Genomic DNA, 24,500 nt, shown 5'->3' with positions numbered 1-24,500 from the left:
AAAAGTTGAACTCAGGCATTTATAGTCTATCAAAAATTAATCAACCAATTATTTGTTCTTTGCTTTGACCTAATCCGAACCGTCCCGTATGAAATTAAAAAAATAAATAAATAAAGCAAAGCAACATTATAACTAATAAAATAATGTTATTTAGTAGATTGTTATAAGATTGTCATGTAACTGCAATGAAGTAATAGTGAAAATCAACCCCTTTTTTTTTTTTTTTTTTTTTAACAAGTACTGATCAAATGACTGATTTTACTATCATATCATTAACCACGTAACTTGCAAAATAATGCTATTTAGTAGACTGTTATATAATTGTTATACAACTGTAATGAAGTAACCATGAAAATCAACCCTTCTATTCCTTTTTTTTTTTTTTGGGTATTTTTTTTACAAGTACTGATCCAATGACTGATTTTTCTATCATATCATCAAATTGCAGTCATATACTAATTTATTAAATAGCATTATTTTATAAGTTACTTGGTAGTAGGGCCAAGCAAACTACACCAATGAATATAAATGGCAGATGCAAGCAACAACAAAACAGTGAATTTTTCTCATTATTTGAGATATGTGCAAGAAATATATAGAGCACTTCCTGATATTCAGTATCACGTTAGTCAAAAGACATGTTCTCTGCCTCACGCCTAATGGAATCAAAGAGTACAGTAGACAGATAACGCTCTCCAGTGCTCGGAAAAACTACCTGCATGCCAAAACAAAATAAAAACCATTATAGCTAATGGAATTGGTGTAACGACCCATCTCAAACGATACAATATTATCTGTTTTTTGTTTTTTCGAACCAAACTTTCCAAGAGGTTAGAGGTCATCCATCCTGGTACTACTCTAACATAAGCACGCTTAACTGCGGAGTTCTGATAGGTTCATGGCCATCACGATTTTAAAACACGTTGTATTAAGAAGGGTGCAAATATATATATATTATAAGCACATCATTATTCCTATACTCAGACGATGTGGGACGTCACAATTAAATTCAGTACAATGCAAACTAGCAAAGTATTAGAGATTAGGTCAAATTCTACTAATTTTCTTAAGAAAAAGGAGATTACTATAATATTTTTTTTGTTATTTGAATTAAAACATTTGGAAGCCATTGTTTCTTTGTTTCTTATTTTCATTTGAAAATCCATCCATAAATAAAATGAACACAAAGGGACAACTGATATTAGGCCAACACAAACGGCAGCTTTGCAGAAGTAATGGACAGCTTGAAAAAAAATACACTGTTCAATTCATCATGGTATTCTGCAATATCCACCACCTCCTGGGCAGGGATAAGACAATTGTAGAAGTATGTATCCTAGAAAGTGCTCAGTCGTTAAAAAAAATATTTTTTTATGAAACATATTTAGGGGGGGTTTCTGATGCATGCAAAGTTTGAAGTTAAGTAATCAACCTAAGCATACCATTACAATACAGATTAGGAAGTGCAACAAAGATTCCGGGCTCGTTTGGCAACACTTTTCGGGGTAGCCTTTAGCTTTTTGGCGAAAAAGAAAAACATTAACAAACAACTTAAAATATAAAACACTCAAAACTATTTTTACCGTTATGTTATGTTAAAACCAAAAAAGAAAAAAGCATAGTCCAAAAAGTTTTGTCAAACGAACACTACCACCATTTGAAGAAGGCACTTAGACTTACAACAATAAGTTTTCCAGTGTTTTCCGGCCTCTTAGCTACCCTTATTGCTCCAGCCGCTGCAGCACCAGATGAAATCCCCACCTGCAAAGAACATGCTACCACATTCAGCATAGAAATAGAAAGCCATAAAGACCTACAAAGGAGAACAAAAAAAATTACCCTAGAAATGGAGTGCAAAAGGTTCCTAAAGAACCAGTACAGGTCATCTTAACGAATTACCGTACCAGTAAACCTTCTTTCAAGGCAAGCAACTTAGCAGTTTCGATGGCTTCCTCACTGGATACCTGAAAAAATTACCAAAATATCATGAGTCATTGAAAGTAAATCCATTTCTGAAATTACAGCTACTAGAGATCAGAAAATCTGAGCCATCACCCTACAATGACAAGTCAATTTGAAGCTTCTTTAGAATCATTTATAAACCTTAATTTCACTTAGTAACTAGACAATGTAAGACTTAACACTCATGATTATCTTTATAAACTATCTACTCTACATGGGTTACTCATCATCTTCCCAATGTGGGATAAATGTGTTACAAAAAAAACTGCAGGCACTAGTTACTATGCTTCAACAAGATTCACAAAGAAAATACTTCACTAGAAAATATTATTGAAAGTTCTCCTTTCAAAAATATAATTGTACCGTACATAACTATCACAAGGGTCTGCAACTTTTGTTTGAACTTTTAACGGGAACGTCCAAGCCCATGTTAGTGTTTTTCCTCTTTCTTTTTTAGGTAAAGGTATTATATCAGTCACTAAAAGTTACCACAGTCTTCACAAACTCCAAGCAAATAGAACATCCAATTTTCTTCAAAACTCAGACATCCATATATATATGCTCAAACTTGTCCATGCACAAGCATTGTTTATTGATCTCCAAAAGCATTTCTGTCATTGATTCTAAAAGGCAGACATTTGAGTTGGCAGTGTGAAATGTTCATTTAAGAGAATGACCCATTTCAAGGGAAACGTATGCATTTTTCTTTTATAAGTCTTGCTTTACAGAAACAAAATAACAAAGCTAAAAAGGTCTAAATATTTGGTGACTTTGATTCCAAGAAAGACATTTTCTGAACATGAACCAAGCATGACTGATCATGTTTTCATTTCTAAAATATACTTCAGAAAATAGCCAGAAAACCCAATTCTTTAGGAAAAAAAAAGGTTTCTTCATTATACAAAGAAACATGTACATCCGAATTAACCCTACTAATATATGATTGAAATTAAACTAAACTTAAAACAAACAACCCACTTAAGAACATGATAGAATTAAAGAAAGCCTTGGGCAAAAACTTAAAAACCAAATCCCCAAATCCTCAGTGTCCTTTTATGGAGCGTGATTAGATGCCTTTAACTTCCAGGAATTACTCATCCATAGTGGTTAAATAAAGTTCCAAAAGGTGATGAATGAGTTATACCTCCATTGCAAGACCATTCTACTTGCACATCCCATTATTATGATGTATTCTAACTCTGCCCATTCTGGCACTTTTCATTCAAAATGCAATAATAACTTATAAAAACTGTAGCAGATGCAAGTAATTTCACATGTGAAATCAAAGTGAAGGAGAATAAAATGGCTTTCCAGACTCACTTGAATAACTTCATCAAGAACATTGACATCCAGAACAGTAGGGATAAAACCAGGACCAATTCCTTGGATCTGATGCTCACCTATGAGATGTGCATGAATGCAACGTATACAGTAAGAGAACTGTCATTTGAAAATCAACGCAGATGAAAGAAGTCATATAGAATGAACTAAAAATCACACTATGAGACGATTAATGAAACAGTCAACAATAGATTAGACTATTCAAACATGTACAACTTATATCTGCATTAAACAAAAAGAGTCTGCCTTCAAATTCTTATTTTAAAAATTAGTCTGAATTGAACCATAATGGATAAATTGTCATTCTAGTTTATTAGAACAGGTGAATTCTGAATTTACTAGGATTTGTTCCTAATTATGGACGTGATTTGTAAAAGCAGTATGTTATGGTCTTATCGATTACAGATAGGACATAGTCCTTTAGATGCCCATGTAGGCTTATTAATTACCCAACTTGTTGCCCAATATGATATTCTAGCAAAATCCAATTTTAATCGATCTTTACTCAAGCTAGTTTGATGAGCTCAAGCATTTATTCACTAAATAAAATTAGATCCCCTGAATTTTGAAATATAAATTTGTAATTAGCATGTAAAATTACAGAAAAAATACATGATTTTCCTATTGTCATTTTCTAACAGATAGTTGGGTGCAGCAAATGCTAGGAGAAATCTCCAATAGCAACCAAAATGCATCAATAAATTTAGTCATCACTTCACATTAAGATTTTATCATATAGTTTAAACTTAATTACGTTTCCTTTCATAATTTTCTTAAGAAGTATATAATGGTAGCGGTAAAACATCCAACTCCAGTCTAAAAAAAGACAATCAAAATAGAGTAATGCTATACATTAACCTCACATCCCTCTCTCATTCCCCCAATGCACCAAATGCTATGAGGGACTAATAGGCTTTGGGGGGATGAGAGGGGAACGGAGGTTATGAATAGAATTACTTGTCAAAATAACCTGATTGTCCCTAATACACAGACTTGTACCAACCTAACAATTTTAGCCCAACTCTCCTTGAAATTTATTGAGAATACGCCAAACTGATATCTGGAAAATGTTTTACCTACTAACACTCCCAAACTATTTCATCAAAATAACACTGACTCCGATAAAGTTACAAACTTAGGGATACGTTTGTTAGCAGAATTACTATTCTAAGACTATTTCATTCCACATTCTTTCATTTTCAATGAAAGTTTATAGTCATTCCGCATACCAAACATAACCTTAGGGTTTAGTTTTCTTTCACACCACTCAATATCTCATATTGTTATGTTCTAAGTGTTAAGCCTAGTGAGACAGCTGCCACAGCAGCTGTATCTGCTGCAAATTCTGCTACCCAACCCCAACGACTAGTAGGCTACTAGTCGTTGGAGACCACACATTTGCCCAACGGCTACTAGCCGTTGGAGGCACTACAGATTCGGATGACAACATACAGCCTACTGCAGCCACACAACAAGCCAAGACAGCCGCAACTCATGCCATCAACAAGGCTATTGAAGGAAATAAATCAAGCCAGCACCTTGGAGATTTTTGCACAACATCCTCTCATGCATATCACTCAGTAAAGAGTGACACATAAGGCAACACTCCTAAAATTGTGCATGACATCCAAGGCAACTTCCCAAGGTCCAACACAGCAAGTCTACCCGCACCAGTCTCTCCAAGAATCCTTGCATGTAGCCGTGCACCGCACACGTTCAAAGCCATTCCAATTACAGCCAATCTTTCCTAACATGAATTATTATGTACTAAATGTAATTTTATTTTCTTTATAGTTGGTCATGTAAAACAGTATATATATCGTGTAATGTGTTCAATGAAAAGTAAACTAGAATTCGATATTTTCAAGGTATCAGAACCATTCTAGGCACACGCCCAAACCCGTTTTTCAGTATCCCCACTTTCATGGCAACCTCATCCTCCATTGCTATCCCTATTGTCGCCATACCCACCATGTCAGCACCTAACCTTACCTTTCATGAAAAGCTTAAAGGACCCAACTACCTGAGTTGGCTTACCCAGTTCCTTCCAATCCTACGCAGCACTGATTCCATGGGCTTCATAGATGGATCAGAACCTTGTCCACCAAAGTTTCTGTCTGATGACAACAACAAACAAACTCTCAACCCAGAGTTTACTACTTGGCAAAGAAAAGACCAGACTATATTAAGTTGGATTAATATCACCTTATCCAAAAAGGTGTTGTCTACCATTTATGAACTTGATACCTCCCGGCAGGTATGGTCAGCCTTGGCCAACCAATTTATTATTCAGTCCAAATCTCGCATCTCTAGTCTGAAGAAACAGCTGCAGAGCCTTCACCAAGGTCCTAAGACCTGCTCTGACTATATCCAGGTTGCGAAGGAGTGCTTGGATCAACTGGCTACCACTGGCAATCCCATTCCCGATGAAGACTTAATCACCTACCTCATGAATGGATTAAATCCAACCTTCAACAATTTCATCACCTCTATTTCCATTATGACTCAAGACAAAAATCTGAGCCTAGAAGACTTCCAAGAAGAACTTCTGAATCATGAGACTCTCCTCAACCATCAGCAATCCAAGGCAGTAGACACCTCCACCTTTGCTCTCTTTAATCACAAACCCAACACCCTTCCTTTCTCTCCCAAGCATCGTGGACCACCCTTCCCCAAGTTTCCCTCCAGAAACTCTGGTTCCCAATCCGAGGCAGCAGCACAAGCACCTAGTCAGAGGTACAATGGAGTACCACCTCCTGCTAGATACTCTGCATCACCTAGGTATCCAGCACCACCCAGGCATCCCACACCTGCTAGGTATACTGCAGACACTAGGTTTTCTGCAGACAGTCGGTTCTCAGCCACTCAAGGCAATCGGATTCCCTGCCAAATCTGTGGCAAACTTAGTCATCGAGCACTAGACTGCTACCACCGGATGGACTATGCCTTCCAAGGCAGACATCCACCACATCAGCTCCATGCCTGGGTTGCTCAGAACACTAATGCACTTGAAGAGCAGGAATGGTATGCTGACAGTGCAGCAAATGCACACATTACCAATGATCTAGACAACCTCCATCTTCAGCAACCTTTAGGGCACTGACTCCATTGGAGTGGGAAATGGGCTCCACCCTTGTTATAGCTAACTTCGGTTCTGCCACTCTTCAGTCTTCACTCTCCTTATTCCAAATTTTCTCTTAAAAATGTCTTACACTGTCCTAAGGCACCAGCCAACCTCATTTCCATCCAACGTTTCTATATTGATAATGACTGCTTTTTTCTCTTAACAGCAACTCATTTTTACATATTTGATTTGCAGACTCGAGCATTCCTGCTGGAAGGGAAGAATGAGAATGGCATGTACCCCATCCGGCTTGGCAAGAAGTCTTACAAAGGTAGTAAGGCCTTTACAGCCATGTTTGGAATAAAAACTACACCCTTAGTTTGGCACTTTAGACTAGGACACCCCACTTCTAAAGTTGTAAACCGTATAGTGCAGAAAAATAAGTTGCTTGTTTTTCCTTTGAATTCTAATAAACATGCTCTTTGCTCTTCTTGTCAATTGGGAAAATCTAAGAAACTTCCATTTCATCATTCTACTCGCGTATCTGAATCCCCACTACAATTGATTCATAGTGATTTGTGGACCTCTCCAGTTCCTTCAATGAGTGGTTATAAATACTATGCCCTCTTTGTGGATGATTACTCACGATATTCTTGGATTTACCCTCTCTACACTAAGGCTGAAACCTTTGATGCTTTTGTCAAATTCAAAGCCCTAGTTGAGAATCAATTCTCCACCAAAATTAAACAGTTGCAATCTGATGGGGGAGGAGAATATATGTCAAACCAGTTTCAAGCCTTCCTTCTCCACCATGGTATTGTATTCAGAAAATCCTGCCCTTATTCCTTTCCACAAAATGGTCTTGCAGAATGTAAACTGAGACATATCCTTGAAACCGGGTTAACCCTTTTAGCACATGCCCATTTGTCTAACAAGTATTGGGTTGATTCATTCCTTACTGCTATCTACACCATTAATAGACTACCTACAGCCACTCTTCACAATGTCTCTCCCTATGAGAAGCTACACCACAAATCACCTGATTATCAACGCCTTAGAGTCTTTGGTTGTTTGTGTTACCCACTACTTCGTCCCTATGGCTTCCATAAGCTTGAGTATAGGTCCAAGCCATGCATTTTTCTAGACTACCAATTTGCAGGATACAAGTGTCTCAACCCTGTCACCAACAAAGCCTATCTTTCTCGCCATGTGGTCTTTGATGAGACCTCTTTCCCGGCCATGGATCATGCCACCTCACTTTTCCCCTCTCAGCTGGCTGCTCAAGGTAACTCTTCTGTTTCTTTTCCTTTATTTTCATTACCTCTAACCACTCCTGATTTTGCTCCAGCTTCCTTGCAGCCGTCTGTCCCTCTAGAACCTACCTTAGACTTGCCAACATCTCCACAACCTCCTGCTGCCCCCTCACTACCCTCAGATACATCCTCAGCTCCTGATCCTACCTCCTTGGACTATGCTACTGCACCCCTCCCAGCTGTCTTCCCTGCTGACCCTCTTCCTTCCTCAATTAATGCACCAGCTTCTATGCTTCCAGAACCCATCTTTGATTCTGCACCTATCCCACCTACTGACCAGCCCTTACCTGCCATTCCCTTACCCACTATGACCACTCGATCACACACAGGATCCCTCAAGCCTAAACAATTTCCTGGTTTCAAACTCTTCCACTCTAAATACCCCTTCCTTAGCTTCCACTCTGTACTTCCCGAGTCTGAACCTACCAGCTACAGTAAGGCAGCCCTTGATCCCCGATGGAAAGCTGCTATGAATGCCGAATTTGAGGCTCTCCTATCCAATGGGACTTGGACTCTTTGTCCCCGGCCTCCACACCGCCATGTCATTCATAACAAATGGGTGTACAAGATCAAAAGGCATGTAGATGGATCTATTGAAAGGTTTAAAGCCCGGTTGGCGGCCAAGGGCTTTGAGCAGCAATTTGGGGTGGACTACACAGAGACTTTTAGTTCTGTTATTAAGCCTGCAACTATTAGGCTCATTCTAGCACTGGCTGTGCACTTTGACTGGCCCATCCAACAACTTGACATATCCAATGCCTTTCTCCATGGATCCCTCAATGAGGAAGTCTACATGGAACAGCCACGTGGCTTTGTTTCCTCTCATCATCCTACCTTTGTATGCAAGCTCAACAAGGCCATCTATGGCCTGAAACAAGCTCCTCGAGCTTGGTACACCCGTTTGTCCAATTTTCTCTTGGACCTCTGGCTTTCCTGTTTTCCTTGGCAATTGTCTCATCTCTTGGAGTGCCAAGAAGCAACCGGTTGTGTCTTCATCCAGCATTGAGGCCAAATACCGGTCACTGGCCATCATTACTGCATAACTTTTCTCGCTTCGCATGCTCCTTTGTGAGCTCCGCATACGTTTACCTCGAGCTCCTATTGTGTGGTGTGATAACATCAGCGCCCTTACACTCACCTCCAATCCAGTCTACCATGCCCTTACCAAGCACATTGAGGTGGACTACCACTTTGTGAGTGAGAAGGTTCTTAAGAAAGACATTGCAATCTCCTTCATCTCTATGGGAGATCAAATCGCCCATATTTTTACCAAAGGGCAGTCCACTGCCCGGTTTCAGTTTCTTCAAACCAAGTTGACAGTGCTGCCTGCCCCTGTCACTTTGCAGGGGAATGTTAAGCCTAGTGATCTGCTGCAAATTCTGCTGCCCAACCCCAACGGCTACTAGCCATTGGAGACCACACATCTGCCCAACGGCTACTACCCGTTGGAGACACTACAAATTCGGATGACAACATACAGCCTACTGCAGCCACAAATCAAGCCAAGATAGCTGCAACTCATGCCATCAACAAGGCTATTGAAGGAAATAAATCAAGCCAGCACCTTGGAGATTCTTGCACAACATCCTCTCATGCATATCACTCAGTCAAGAGAGACACAGAAGGCAACACTCTTAAAATTGTGCATGACTTCCAAGGCAACTTCCCAAGGTCCAACACAGCAAGTCTACCTGCGCCAGTCTCTCCAAGAATCCTTGCATGCAGCCATGCACTGCACACATTCAAAGCCATTCCAATTACAGCCAATCTTTCCTAACATGAATTATTTTGTAATAAATGTAATTTTATTTTCCTTATAGTTGGTCATGTAAAACAGTATATATATCGTGTAATATGTTCAATGAAAAGTAAGCTAGAATTCCATATTTTCAATTCCTTTTCACTAAGGGGTGGAATTTTCTGATGCTTAATGAAACTTGGAAATCTCGCACATTTTCCTTGTATCAATATTAATACATGTTTTTTTCAGCACAATAAGGGCAACAGCACTGAGAAAGAGAAGAGAATTCAGGACATGTACAAAAAATGTTAACTGACCAGGCTGTCCTCCACTTAAGACCGCACTTTCAGCTGGTTCTACCCCATATACCTAGACATAATCAAAAGAAAACACACCATTAGTAAAACAAAATAGGAAAATGTAACTCTCTCTCCGAAAAACATACAAACATATATACAAGTCAACCTTAATCTCTGGATTTTTGCTCTTGAGGAAATTCCCTGCACCAGTTATCGTACCCCCAGTCCCTACCGCTGCAACCAGGATATCAACTTTCTCTCCAGAATCTCTCCATATCTCTGGGCCAGTGGTCTCATAATGGGTCTAAAAAAAGACCCACAGAATTGATTATCAATTAAAGCTGTCGACTATCTATCCATATCACAAGATATCTGACTCAAAGAATACCTTGGGGTTGACAGGATTTTCAGTTTGATTAAGCATATAACCATTTGGTGTTGTATTTAGTAGCTCATTGGCCTTCTCAAAAATCCCATCATTGCCCTTTGCGGGATCTGTAAGGTACAACTCAGCTCCAAAAGCACGGACGACAATCTTTCTCTCAAGACTCATTGAAGCTTGCATGACAATTTTGACTTTGTAACCCTTGACTGCTGCGATGAATGCCAATCCAATGCCAGTGTTACCACTAGTTGGCTCAATGAGGACAGTCTTTTGCCGTCATTCAAGCATATTAAGCATGAAGGTATGTTAGTTAACTACTGTTACATAATATGGCCAACATATCTAGCCATTTGACAATATCCCTTATATAATCAACATGATTTGCTTGAAGGAAAAGGAAAAATAGGGTGTGTTTGGTACATGGGATGATAGTGATAATTATTCGAGAATAAAAAAGAGTATTACTAGGAATATAAAAAATAAATAAATAAATAAAAGTTGAACGAAATGAACATTCTTATTCATTCTTCCAGTGATAACACATGAATGACTAAATTTTCTAACTAGAATGAAATCATATTTCAACCAAATTTTCTACAATTTCCTTGCTTATAAAAATAAAAAATAAATAAAAAAACCATTTTATGGTGGCCGACTACCCTCAACCAAACCTCTGGCCTAAGAGTATTCACATTGGGTTACCACCTATTTTGGCTAGTCCTGTAACAAAAAAAAACCTCCCCATCCGATTGGCTAAGGAATTGGCTAGTTGTTACAGTGCTCAACAATGCATTAAAAAAAAAAAAAAAAACTAAAACTAATAAAAAAAATCATTCTGATTCTCTCTCCTTTAGAATAGTGAAAATAGATAATAACAAAAATATATATATATATATATATATATATATATATATATATATATTCTAAATGGAGCAGTGAAAGTGGATAAAAATACTTAGCCGAATGTAGACGTTTTGGAAAAGTAAATATCTAAAATAGAAAAATGCGTTCTTCAGCTACATTTTAGCAAAACATCTGCTGAGCCGAACGTAAATGATCTAACTGTCCAAGTAATAATGAAGGTTAACATCAGCATAGAGTGCAGCCAAAATATATATAGTATGTATAATGGAATTTGTATAACAGACAAAAGCCACACAGCTGGCAGCTGCTATCACGAAGACAAATTAGGTTGGGGTCCAGTTCTTCTGGAACAAGAGAGGCAAAGTTGATAAAATCTGAAAAAGCATCCTGTAGAATATGGAGAATTCTCAAAACTAACCTTCCCAGGAGTGATCAGACCATTATCCTCTGCATCTTTAATCATACCGTACGCAATCCTGCATGCCAAAAATTATATCCAAATGAGTATATATTCCTAACCTAGAGATTCTCAAAGAAATCTAATGTTAAGCAAAATGCAATCAATATGAAAAATGACAATTAAGTTATCTGCCTGTCTTTAACACTAGAACAGGGTTCCATCCTCTCGAGCTTGGCAGCAATACGGGCTAAACAACCACCTACGATATTGTTGAGATATACCATTGGTGTATTGCCTATCAACTGGACAAGCCAAATATTACCATTAGCAAGATTGAATTTGAGAAAAAGCAACATGGAAAAAAAAAAATAGTTTCAATGATGAAGTATATAATACTTCAGTAACATCTCTCTTGATTGCACATTTGCCTTTCATGTTATCTTTTCAGAGAAACTGCAAGCAAATAAAGAAAAGTGTGAAAGAGTGAGAGAAACTTTGAAGATGTAAAGTCACACTTTATATAAATTACAATAAATGGATAGTGGCATATTTAACAACCACAAAAATCAATTTTTTTTTTTTTTTTTTTTTTTGAGTGTTAAGCCTAGTGTCCAAGCTGCTACATTTAGTAGTGACACGGCTGCTACCATGCATGGCATGCATGGTAGTGATGTTCCCAAAGATGACACAAGTGCCACACCATGCAACACAGCTGGTATGACAGCCAGTCCGAATATCAATGCTGGAGTAAATCACTCAAGCCTCGCACATGCAGCAAATCACTCAAAGCCAGCACAAATCAATTCTGTCAAAGGAAACCTATCAAGACAAATATTCCTTAATTGCAAGGCAAATATTGTGCAAACCAGGAAACCAATATTTGCCTTGCCCTCCTTGCCTTAATCACTCTCACTCAACTACTGTCCAATTCTACCCAAGATACTCATCAAGTATACATGGCATCAAAGACAAGTCAATAAGACAAACATTGGACGTGCTCATCAAGGTTTGACAATGAGAAGCAGCAGCTGTGTCGTGCTCATCAAGCACTGATATTTAGCAGTAGAAGCCGGGATTGCAGACCATCTAAGGAAAGACTGGAGAAGCCGGTTTTCCTTAAGTGACACTTGATTGCATTTGAATTTTAAAACTTTCCATTAGTTTAAGCAATCAGTTCCTTCTGCATATCAATTCTTTTATTGAGAAGTAGTAAAATCTGATCGTTGTGATATAAAGCTGAAAAAAAAAATTGTATTGCAGTGGATTTTTTTATTTGAATAGTAATAAAAAAAAAATGATATGATATAAAAAGTGAAAAGTGTTAGAATATTTTGAAGTCGATTGTTTTTAGAAAAAGTGAAAATAAAGAAGGGAAATGGGTTGTTTGTTGCCAAACACGTACACATATCAAGAAAAACAGAGCAGAAAACAGAGTCGTAGCAAAGATATTTCAGTCACCCAACAGATGTTCTTCAGAATTCCAGAACTTGTACCCAATATTTGAAACACCCCAACATGAAGATTTCCAAATGAATGACCAGATGCAAAAAAGCCTTTACTTTAAAATTGAGAACCAATCTACACAAAACAGCGAAATAGCTAAGAAATTTCATGCACTAAATAGTACTTCTCTTTAGAACTGCAAGTACATGGGGGTAGTACTACTGGATGGGGAGATTGGAAAACGAACATGTACCAGCATTTGACTAGTCAACAACTCACCCTCTCTGCTTCTCAGCTTTTGACTTCAAACTAGAACTGGTCGAAAGCCATTGAAGGCTAGAAGCTACAGTCTAAAGTGGAGAAAATGAGATTGAATTGTAACGGTTGGAAGTCCTGGATAAAGATAGTTGAGTTGATTTTTTTATTTTTTATTTTTAGTAGTAGTATTCTATTATTTTTCTTTTCTAGTTTTTTAAACTATCAAAATTATGGAATAAGACTTGGTAAATGGTACAATGATACGTTTAATAAAAGAATAATGCTATTTATTAAACTGTTATACGATTGTCCTAATATTGAAATGACGTGGCAGTGAAAATCAACTCTTAATTTTTTTTTTATTTTTTTACAAGCGTTAATTTTCACTATCATATCATCAAATTATTTGACAATCGTGTAACAGTCTTCTTGAGATCCTTGGTGTAGTTACGTATAACAGTCTATTAAATAGCATTATTAATCTCATTTACTTTTGATTATGACTTGGCCTGTATTTATTATTTGATGACTTAGATTTGATATTGGGACCGTGATTGTGATATTTTATGCCGACATTATTACTAAGTTATGTTATGACAGTTTAAGATATTTTATGGTTCTATACCTAGCGGTGCGGTTAGTACTACCAAATGTGATCTAGTCCTAAGGTTATTGTAGGTAGAATAAATAAAAGGGATTTGATTCTTGCACTACACCATCACAACAAGTGCACAACAACCCCTAACATGAGGGTGGACCCCAATGTGTAGGACCTACCCTCATGTGAGGAGTTGTATTAGTGTTATAAACCTAACATTTTCCTAAATAAAATAAAGATATACATTCCGTTATTGCATAGTAGTAACACTTCATTTTCCCAATTTGGTCCGACCACTCATTAGCATCTTTATTATCTGAAACTTTTGTTTTTGTTTATTCTAATTGTGGTATATTGCTCCCCTCTGGTCGCTTTCCTTATCATTTGAAACTTATTTTTGTTTATACTAATTGTGGTATATTGCTCCCCTCTAGTCGCTTTCCTTATCATTTGAAACTTATTTTTGTTTATAATAATTGTGATATAACTATCATTCTTGAGGGTGATGCCTTTTGTTCCTTCTTGATCTTTTGCTAATTGTTTATGGAATATTGGTTTGAGTTTTTTCTTTCTAAAAATGTCTCGATGTGTCAATTATAGTGTACACGTTTTTACTCAGTGGGCCGCTTTCTATTTTGTTTTTGAAAGCATTCTCATAGGATCCTCTATTCTTTCTTCTACCGATAGAGTAGGAAAGATCATTCCTTGTAACATTTTATCCTATTCAAATTAAAAATAAAATGCTACAAATTTTAAAAATTTGACCATTATGGAAACTTTTTTGATAAAATATACTTAAATTTTATCTTTTTACATTGATAAAAAATAATGATAATAAAAGAAAAAGAAAAGAAAAGAAAAAGAATTCTTTTCTTTATCTTTTTGCTATGAGATTTCTTAATCCAATTCAGAGCAAGTAGCCAAGTACGACCAAAATTGATTTGACTTGATCCTTGACATAGAATTCAAGTAAAATTACTTGCGCAAAATGAAATTGTCAAATGAATTTATTCATATTAAAACATTATTTCTAGTTCAAGGTTCTGCTCATCCTTCAAAACAATCTATATAACTCATTATTTCTTCAGGTATCAAAAGTCATGTTTTCTGCTTCATGCCTAAGGGCATCAAAGAGGGGAGTAGATAGATAACGCTCACCACGTACAGCTGGGGAAGACCACTTGCATGGAAAACAAAATTGAATTGATTAATTAATGGAACTGGATTCTGCATATGCAGACTGTTCAAATATTAATTAAATGATTAAATTCATCTTTTCCTATCTGCTGAAGCTTTTAGGATAAATGATGATTTAACATGATATCAGAACCAAAAACAAGCTTGGATTGATTGATGATACTATTTCTTCAGCAGAATTTCAAAAATGGAGTCATTGTGATAATATGGTAAAGTGTTGAGGTGTTGCCTACTTAACTCCCATCTCCAAAAGAAATTTTTTCAGCTAGTGTTATATATTGTGATCGTGTTAAAACATATAGGCTCGCCTTAAGGATCGATTCTCCCAAGTGAATGGCTCATGGATGTTACCATTTGAACAAGATATCGACAATTTTTTCTAAAGATCCTCGTCAGCAGCCTCATGCTTCACCAAATTGACGGGTCTCTAGAATGAATTAGCTGCATTTCAGCCTATTCTGTCTTGCATTTGTGGCACTATGAAGAAAGACCTCAAGTACTAGCAGCACCAACGCCAACGCACGATGAAGTTCCTCATGGAGCTTAACGAATCATATGCTACCGGCCGCGGACACATCCTCCTAATGGAACCATTTCCTTCCATTAATCATGCTTACGCCCTAGTCCTTCAAGAATAAGGCCAACAAAGTATCCCAAATCCATCTTAACATTGAAGGAGTCGGACTAGTTGCCAAGAATAGCCTTCCCCCACAGAAGGACAACAGATCCCGCCCTCCTAAGAAGGATCATCCGAAGTGCATCCATTGTTGCCATGAGGACCATACTGTTGATTGTTGCTATCACCTCCACGAGTTTCCACCTGGTCTTCGCTATAAAAAGACTGGCTCGAGCTCACCAAGTTTCCATGGTAAACAACAGAACTTCCATCAATAGTATTCATTTCACTCCCGCACAATGTCAACAACTTCTGGCCATCTTAAACAATGTAATTAGTCTTAGCCCATTGCCAACTAAGTAGAGAGTACTGAGTCCTCACTGTCAAGTATTTCATCTAATCCTATTTGATAATACTCTTTGGATTCTTGACATCAAGGCCACTAAGCACATGGTCTGTTTTCTCACTTCCACTTATATTAACCAACGTTCTTTACATACTTACTTTTCACTTCAATTCAATATCAGTCGGTAACTTGTAAAACTCTATATTGTCTCCCCATTTTCTCATCTGACTTCTGTATCATTCAAGACCTATGCTTGATAAAGATGATTGGGATGGGAAGTAAGCGGGAAACTTGCACTGCTTCACCAATACAAAGACCATTCAATGGCAGGTAGCAAAAAATCTACCACCCAACTTTGGCATCATCATTTAGGACATTTATCTAATAAAGTCTTGTCTTTCCTTTCTAATGAAGTTTCTGAAATTTGTTCGACTTCTTAACCTTGTTTTCTCTATGGCATACTTGATCAATAGAACACCCACTGCCATTTTGTCCGATAAGACTCCTCATGAAAAATTGTACAATACCCAACCCAATTATAATCACCTACGGATATTCGGATGCCTATCCTTTGCCTCGACTCACTCGCAAAATCCTTCCAAATTTGACCCTCATGCCACCCGGTTTGTGTTGTCTTCTTCCATGAAGATCATTTTCCCTTTGCCCACAACTCACCTAAACTGGCCTCCTTCCCCCCTTTCCTTGTCCACTTGATCTCCCTGAAAGTCAAAACATTGCTCCTACTTGTAAACTAAAAACAAAATTAGGGTAAAATGCCTTAGCACTTGATGCTTAGGTATTGTATTGTTTGTATATTTATAGAAGTATACAGTGTGCCGAGTATATGGCATGCTATAATTACATGAGGTAAGTATCGTAAGAGATGTTCGGTCCTAGGAAAGTTTAGAAGGGGCAATACAGCCGTTGGGGAATATATAAGGAATAGGTATTTTTGCGAGGTAATTACATTTCCCCCCATCAACTACCGGTCATTATCAATATGCTACCACGAACTGACACCCTTACCAAAAGAGAGCATTGAACTACTAAATAGCATTATTTTGTAAGTTACGTGGTAGTAGGGCCGAGCGAACTACACCAAGGAATATAAATGGCAGATGCAATCAACAACAAAACAGCTGGTCCTCTTTTACTAATCAGACTTTGTTCTTGTGCCGACAAGTTAAGTTACATACATCAAGGTTTTGCTCATACCGCAAACAAATTATAGGGAATTTTTCTCATTATTTGAGATATCTAGACAGCAGGAAATATATAGAACACTTCCTGATATTCAGTATCACGTTAGTCAAAAGACATGTTTTCTGCCTCACGCCTAATGGAATCAAACAGTACAGTAGACAGATAACGCTCTCCACTGCTCGGAAAAATCACCTGCATGCCAAAACAAAATAAAAACCATTACAGTTAATAGAATTGGAGTAACGACCCACCTCAAACGACAAAATATTGTCCATTTTTAGCTCTCCCGAACTAGATTTCCCAGGAAGTCACCCATCCTGGTACTACTCTCACAGAAACACGCTTAACTGCGAAAATCTGATAGATTCATGACCATCACAGCTTTAAAACGCGATATGTTAAGAAATGTGTATATATATATATATATATATATATATATATATATATATATATATATATATATATATATAAGCACATCATTATTCCTATACTCAAGCGATGTACGACACCACAATTAGATTCAGCACACTGCATACTAGCAAAATATTAGAGAATAGGCCAAATTCTTCTGAATTTTTTTAAGAAAAAGGAGATTACTATAATATTTTTTTTGTTACTTGAATTAAAACATTTGGAAGCCATTGTTTTTTTATTTCTTATTTTCATTTGAAAGTCCATCCATAAATAAAAAGAACACAAAGGGACAACTGATATTGGGCCAACACAAACGGCAGCTTTGCAGAAGAAATGGACAGCTTGAAAAAAAAATACACTGTTCAACTCATCATGGTATTCTCTAACATCCACCACCTCCTGGGCAGGGATAAGACAATTGTAAAAATATGTATCCTAGAATGTGCAGTCAGTTGTCAAACAAAATATTTTTTTATGAAACATATTTAGTGGGGGGGGGGGGGGGGGGGGGGGGTTGGGGTTTCTGGTGCAAAGTTTGAGGTTAAGTAATCAACCTAAGCATACCATCATAATATAGATTATGAAGTGAAACAAAGATTCTGGGCTCGTTTGGCAACACTCTTCAGGGTAGCCTTTTGCTTTTTAGCGAAAAAAGAAAAACATAAACAAACAACTTAAAACATAAAACACTCAAAACTATTTTTACCGTAATGTCATGTTAAAACCAAAAAATAAAAAAGCATAGTCCAAAAAGTTTTGTCAAACGAACACTATCACCATTTGAAGAAGGCACTTGGACTTACAACAATAAGTTTTCCGGTGTTTTCCGGCCTCTTAGCTAACTTTATTGCTGCAGCCGCTGCAGCACCAGATGAAATCCCCACCTGCAAAGAACATGCTACCACATTCAGCATAGAAATAGAAAGCCATAAAGACCTGCAAAGGAGAACAAAAAAAATTACTCTAGAAATGGAGTGCAAAAACTTCCTATAGAACCAGTACAGGCCATCTTAAAAAATTACCGTACCAGCAAACCTTCTTTCAAGACAAGCAACTTCGCAGTTTCGATGGATTCCTCACTGGATACCTGAAAAAATTACCAAAATATCACGAGTCATTGAAAGCAAATCCATTTATGAAATTACAGCTAGTAGAGATCAGAAAATCTGCACTATCACTCTAAAAGGACTAGTCAATTTGGAGCTTCTTTAGAATCCTTTATAAAACTCAATTTTACCTAGTAACCAGACAATGTAAGACTTAACACTCATGATTATCATTATAAATTACCCACTCTACGTGGGTTACTCATCATCTTCCCAATGTGGGATAGATATGTTACAAGTTACTATGCTTCAACAAGATTCACAAAGAAAATACTTTACTAGAAAATATTATTGAAAGTTCTCCTTTCAAAAATATAATGCACCATACATAACTATCACAAGGGTCTGAACTTTTAACGGGAACGTCCAAGCTCATATTAGTGTTTTTCCTCTTTCTTTTTTAGGTAAAGGTATTATATCAGTCACTAAAAGTTACAAAAGTCTTCGCAAACTCCAAGCAAATAGAACATCCAATTTTCTTCAAAACTCAGACATCCATATATACATGCTCAAACTTGTCCATGTACAAGCATTGTTTATTGATCTCCAAAAGCATTTCTGTCATTGATTCTAAAAGGCAGACATTTGAGTTGGCAGTGTGAAATGTTCATTTAAGAGAATGACCCATTTAATGGGAAATGTATGCATTTTTCTTTTCCAAGTCTTCCTTTACATAAACAAAATAACAAAGCTAAAAAGGTCTCCTGGAAAATTTTCCATTTTCATTCTCTAAATATTTGGTGACTTTGTGATTCCAAGAAAGACATTTTCTGAACATGAACCAAGCATGAGTCATGACTGATCATGTTTTCATTTCTAAAATATACTTCAGAAAATAGCCAGAAAACCCAATTCTTTAGGAAAAAAAAAAAGGTCTCTTCATTATACAAAGAAACATGTACATCCGAATTAACTCTACTAATATATGATTGAAATAAAACTAAACTTAAAACAAACAACCCTCTTAAGACTATGATAGAATTAGAGAAAGCCTTGGGCAAAAACTTAAACAAACCAAATCCCCAAATCCTCAGTGTCCTTTTATGGAGCGTGATTAGACGCCTTTAACTTCCAGGATTTACTTATCCATAGTGGTTAAATAAAGTTCAAAAAGGTGATGAATGAGTTATACCTCCATTGCAAGACCATTCTACTTGCACATCCCATTATTATGATGTATTCTAACTCTGCCCATTCTGGCACTTTTCATTCAAAATGCAATAATAACTTATAAAAACTGTAGCAGAAGCAAGTAATTTCACATGTGAAATAAAAGTGAAGGAGAATAAAATGGCTTCCAGACTCACTTGAATAACTTCATCAAGCACATTGACATCCAGAACAGTAGGGATAAAACCGGAACCAATTCCTTGGATCTGATGCGCGCCTATGAGATGTGCATGAATGCAACGTATACAGTAAGAGAACTGTCATTTGAAAATCAACACAGACGAAAGAAGTAATATAGAATGAACTAAGAATCACATTATGAGACAATTAATGAAACATTTATGCAACCAAAGTCAACAATAGATTAGACTATTCAAACATGTACAACTTATATCTGCATTAAAGAAAAAGACTCTACCTTCAAATTCTTATTTTAAAAATTAGTCTAAATTGAACCATAATGGATAAATTGTCATTCTAGTTTATTAGAACAGGTGAATTCTGACTTCACTAGGATTTGTTCCTAATTATGGATGTGATTTGTAAAAGCAGTATGTTATGGTCTTATCAATTACAGATAGGACATCGTCCTTTAGGTGTTCATGTAGGCTTGTTATTTACCCAACTTGTTGCCCAATATGATATTCTAGCAAAATCCAAGTTTATCGATCTTTACTCAAGCTAGTTTGATGAGCTCAAGCATTTATTCCCTAAATAAAATTAGATCCCCTGAATTTTGAAATATAAATTTGTAATTGGCATGTAAAATTACAGAAAAAAATACATGATTTTTCTATTATCATTTTCTAATAGATAGTTGGGTGCAGCAAATGCTAGCTGCTAGGTGAAATCTCCAATGGCAACCAAAATGCATCACTAAATTTAGTCCTCACTTCACATTAAGATTATATCATATAGTTTAAACTTAATTACGTTTCCTTTCACAATTTTCTTAAGTATATAATGGTAACGGTTAAACATCCAACTCCAGTCTAAAAAAAGACCTAGTCAAAATGGAGTAATGCTATACATTAACCTCCCATCCCTCTCTCATTCCCCCAAAGCCTATGTGGCGTGGTCCCCCCAATGCACCAAATGCTATGAGGGACTAATAGGCTTTAGGGGGATGAGAGGGGAACGGGGGTTATGAATAAAATTACTTGTCAAAATAACCTGATTGTCCCTAATACAGACTTGTACCAACCTAACAATTTTAGCCCAACTGTCCTTGAAATTTGTTAAGAATACTCCAAACTGATATTTGCAAAACGTTTTACCAACTGACACTCCCAAACTATTTCATCAAAATAACACGGACTCCAATAAAGTTACAAAACTTAGGGATACGTTTGTTAGCGGAATGACTATTCCAAGACTATTTCATTCCACATTCTTTCATTTTCAATGAAAGTTATTCATTTCCTTTAATGAAATAGTCATTCAGTGTACCAAATGTAACCTTAGGGTTTAGTTTTCCAGCACTGAGAAAGAGAAGAGAATTCAGGACAAGTACAAAAAATGTTAACTGACCAGGCTGTCCTCCACTTAAGACCGCACTTTCAACTGGTTCTACCCCATATACCTAGACATAATCAAAAGAAAACACACCATTATTAAAACAAAATAGGAAAATGTAACTCTCTCTTTGTCTCTCTCTGAAAAACACACAAACACGTATACAAGTCAACCTTAATCTCTGGATTTTTGCTCTTGAGGAAATTCCCTGTACCAGTTACCGTACCCCCAGTCCCTACCCCTGCAACCAGGGCATCAACTTTCTCTCCAGAATCTCTCCATATCTCTGGGCCAGTGGTCTCATAATGGATCTAAACAAAGACCCACAGAATTGATGATCAGTTAAAGCTGTCACAAGATATCCATATCACAAGATATCTGACTCAAAGAATACCTTGGGGTTGGCAGGATTTTCAATTTGATTAAGCATATAACTATTTGGTGTTTTATTTAGTAGCTCATCGGCCTTCTCAATAATCCCATCATTGCCCTTTGCGGGATTTGTAAGGTACACCTCAGCTCCAAAAGCTCGGGCCACAATCTTTCTCTCAAGACTCATTGAAGCTGGCATGATAAGTATGACTTTGTAACCCTTGATTGCTGCGATGATTGCCAATCCAATGCCAGTGTTACCACTAGTTGGCTCAATGAGGACAGTCTTTGCCGTCATTCAAGCATATCAAGAATGAAGGTATGTTAGTTAACTACTGTATAAAAACAAAAACAAAAAAAAAACCCATTTTATGGTGGCCGACTACTCTCAACCGAACCTCTGGCCTAAGAGCATTCACATTAGGCTACCACCTATTTTGGCTAGCCTGGTAACAAAAAATAGCAAAAAAACCTCCCCATCTGACTAGCCACTTTGGCTAAGGATCTGGCTAGTTGCTACAATGCTCAACAATGCATTAAAAAAAAACTAATAAAAAATCAATCTGATTCTCTCTCATTTTGAGAATAGTGAAAATATATATTAAAAAAAAGAAGAATATTTTAAATGGAATAGTGAAAGTGGAGAGCTAAAATGCTTAGCCGAATGTATGCATTTTAGAAAAATAGAAAAATGCGTTCTTTAACTATATTTTAGCTAATGTTTGCTGATCCGAACCTAAATGCTCTAACTGTTCAAGTCAAATGAAGTTTAACATCAGCATATGGTGCAATCAAAATATATATAGTATGTATAATGGAACTTGTATGACAGACAAAAGCCATCACGAAGACAACTTTAGAATAGGGCAATAGGGTAGGTTGGGGTTCAGTTCTTCTGGAACAAGAGAGGCAAAGTTGAATCTGTATGACCAAATCTGAAAAAGCATATGTAGATATGGAGAATTCTCAAAACTAACCTTCCCAGGAGTGATCAGACCCTTATCCTCAGCATCTTTAATCATACTGTACGCAATCCTGCATGCCAAAAATTATATCCAAATGAATATATATAGAGATTCTCAAAGAAATCTAATATTAAGCAAAATACAATCAATATGAAAAATGACAAGTTATATGCCTGTCTTTAACACTAGAACCGGGTTCCATCATCTCGAGTTTGGCAGCAATACGGGCTACACAGCCACCAACAATATTGTTGAGATATACCATTGGTGTATTGCCTATCAACTGGACAAGCCAAATATTACCATTAGCAAGATTGAATTTGAGAAAAAGCAGCATGAAAAAGAAAAAAAAGAGTAGTTCCAATGATGAAGTAATACTTCAGTAACTTCTCTCTTGATTGCACACTTGTGATTCATGTTATCCTTCAGAGAAACTGCAAGCAAATAAAGAAAAATGTGAAAGAGCGAGAGAAACTTTGAAGATGTAAAGTGACACTCTATATAAATTACAAGAAATGGTTAATGGCATATTTTAACAACCACAAAAATCATGTACACATATCAAGAAAAACAGAGTCGTAGCAAAGATATTTCAGTCACCCAACAGACGTTCTTCAGAATTCCAGAACTTGTACCAGAAATAGTAAAATAAATAACAAAGTACCCAATATTTGAAACACCCCAATAATGAAGATTTCCAAATGAATTACCAGATGCCACAAAGCTTCTACTTCAAAAATTTTTTTGATAAGTTAAGTACTTTAAAATTAAGAACCAATCTACACAAAACAGCGAAATAGCTAAGAAATTTCATGCACTAAATAGTATACTTCTCTTAAGAACTGCAAGTACATGGGGCTAGTACTACTGGATGGAGAGATTGGAAAACGAAAATGTACCAGGATTTGACTAGTCACCAACTCATTCTCTCTGCTTCTCAGCTTTTGACTTCAAACTAGAACTAGTCAAAAGCCAGAAGGCTAGAAGCTACAATCTAAAGAGGAGAAAATGAGGTTGAATTGTTATTCAGGAGAAGGAAACCCAAAAAACATTCTTAAACTCCTTTCACTTTATATAACATCAACCACATTTCATTACTATTCAAAACCAAAAAAAAACAAAAAATATCCCACAATGTTTACCAAACGGGCCCCTTATCTCTGCAATGGAAGTTTCCATCACCAACCCACCGTCTCTTAAACTCTTTTTCCCTTTTTTCTGCAGGGAGTTTTTCAAATCAGTGCAGTATTCTATTATTTTTCTTTTCTAGTTTTTTAACTAAAAAAATTATGGAATAAGACTTGGTAAAAGATACAATGATATGTTTAATAAAAGAATAATATTATTTAGTAAACTGTTATACGATTGTCGTATAATTGAAATGACGTGACAATAAAAAAAAAAAATCTACTAATTATGAGATGATGCCTCGTATTACTATTTTATTGTGATATCTCCACTGTCATGTTGCGTAAGTTTAGCCATTAACACTCACTTCCCTTTTTCTTTCTTGGTCTTTTGTTAATTGTTTATCGGATATTAGTTTGAGTATTTCTTTCTGAAAATGTTTCGATGTGCCAATTATCGTGCACATGTTTTCGCTCAATGGACCGCTTCTCATTTTGTTTTTGAAAGCATTCACATAGGATCTACAATTCTCTCTTCTACTGATAAAGAGCGGGAAAGATCCTCCACTACAACATTTTTCCCTATTCAAATTAAAAATAAAAAGTTACAAATTTTAAAAATTTGACCATTATGGAAATTTTTTTTTTTTTTTGATAAAATATACTTAAATTTTTATAAGCATATATTTTGGATGAAATGTACATTTTTTTTTCCCTAAAATTAACTCGATGTCCGTTGCTTTTTAAATGAAAAGTTGAAATTTAAATATCAAAATAGTAATTCTTATGACCAGAATATGT

At 36.4% G+C, this 24,500-nt stretch overlaps 2 protein-coding genes across 10 annotated transcripts; both read right to left on the bottom strand.

Annotated features, from left to right (window-relative positions):
• Window positions 1-543: 543 nt before the first annotated feature.
• LOC133851597 (cysteine synthase-like) lies at window positions 544-13,224 on the bottom strand. Of its 9 annotated transcripts, none has more exons than XM_062288082.1 (12): window positions 13,092-13,224; window positions 11,766-11,822; window positions 11,562-11,671; window positions 11,388-11,445; window positions 10,109-10,372; window positions 9,887-10,024; window positions 9,739-9,790; window positions 9,372-9,412; window positions 3,283-3,402; window positions 1,905-1,964; window positions 1,677-1,761; window positions 544-711 (listed from the first exon to the last, which is right to left on the bottom strand). In XM_062288082.1, the coding sequence occupies exons 2-12, from the start codon at window positions 11,802-11,804 to the stop codon at window positions 626-628; spliced, it is 1,053 nt and encodes a 350-aa protein (XP_062144066.1). In that variant the 5' UTR covers window positions 11,805-11,822; window positions 13,092-13,224; the 3' UTR covers window positions 544-625. The 9 variants fall into 9 exon arrangements, 7 of the variants coding, with proteins under 7 accessions (XP_062144066.1, XP_062144062.1, XP_062144063.1 ...); XM_062288078.1 differs by having other exon boundaries at window positions 544-715; window positions 1,681-1,761; XM_062288079.1 differs by having other exon boundaries at window positions 544-715; window positions 1,681-1,761; window positions 13,066-13,175.
• A 3,751-nt stretch (window positions 13,225-16,975) lies between these two features.
• Window positions 16,976-23,428, bottom strand: LOC133851411 (cysteine synthase-like). Its single transcript, XM_062287830.1, has 11 exons — window positions 23,403-23,428; window positions 22,951-23,006; window positions 22,746-22,855; window positions 22,585-22,642; window positions 21,630-21,893; window positions 21,409-21,546; window positions 21,251-21,302; window positions 19,858-19,937; window positions 18,472-18,531; window positions 18,248-18,328; window positions 16,976-17,222 (listed from the first exon to the last, which is right to left on the bottom strand). The coding sequence occupies exons 2-11, from the start codon at window positions 22,987-22,989 to the stop codon at window positions 17,133-17,135; spliced, it is 972 nt and encodes a 323-aa protein (XP_062143814.1). The 5' UTR covers window positions 22,990-23,006; window positions 23,403-23,428; the 3' UTR covers window positions 16,976-17,132.
• Between the last annotated feature and the right edge of the window lie 1,072 nt (window positions 23,429-24,500).

This window comes from Alnus glutinosa, chromosome 12 (genome assembly GCF_958979055.1).
Source record: "Alnus glutinosa chromosome 12, dhAlnGlut1.1, whole genome shotgun sequence".
NCBI classification, from domain to species: domain Eukaryota; kingdom Viridiplantae; phylum Streptophyta; class Magnoliopsida; order Fagales; family Betulaceae; genus Alnus; species Alnus glutinosa.
This window is presented reverse-complemented; position numbering and strand designations above follow the sequence as displayed.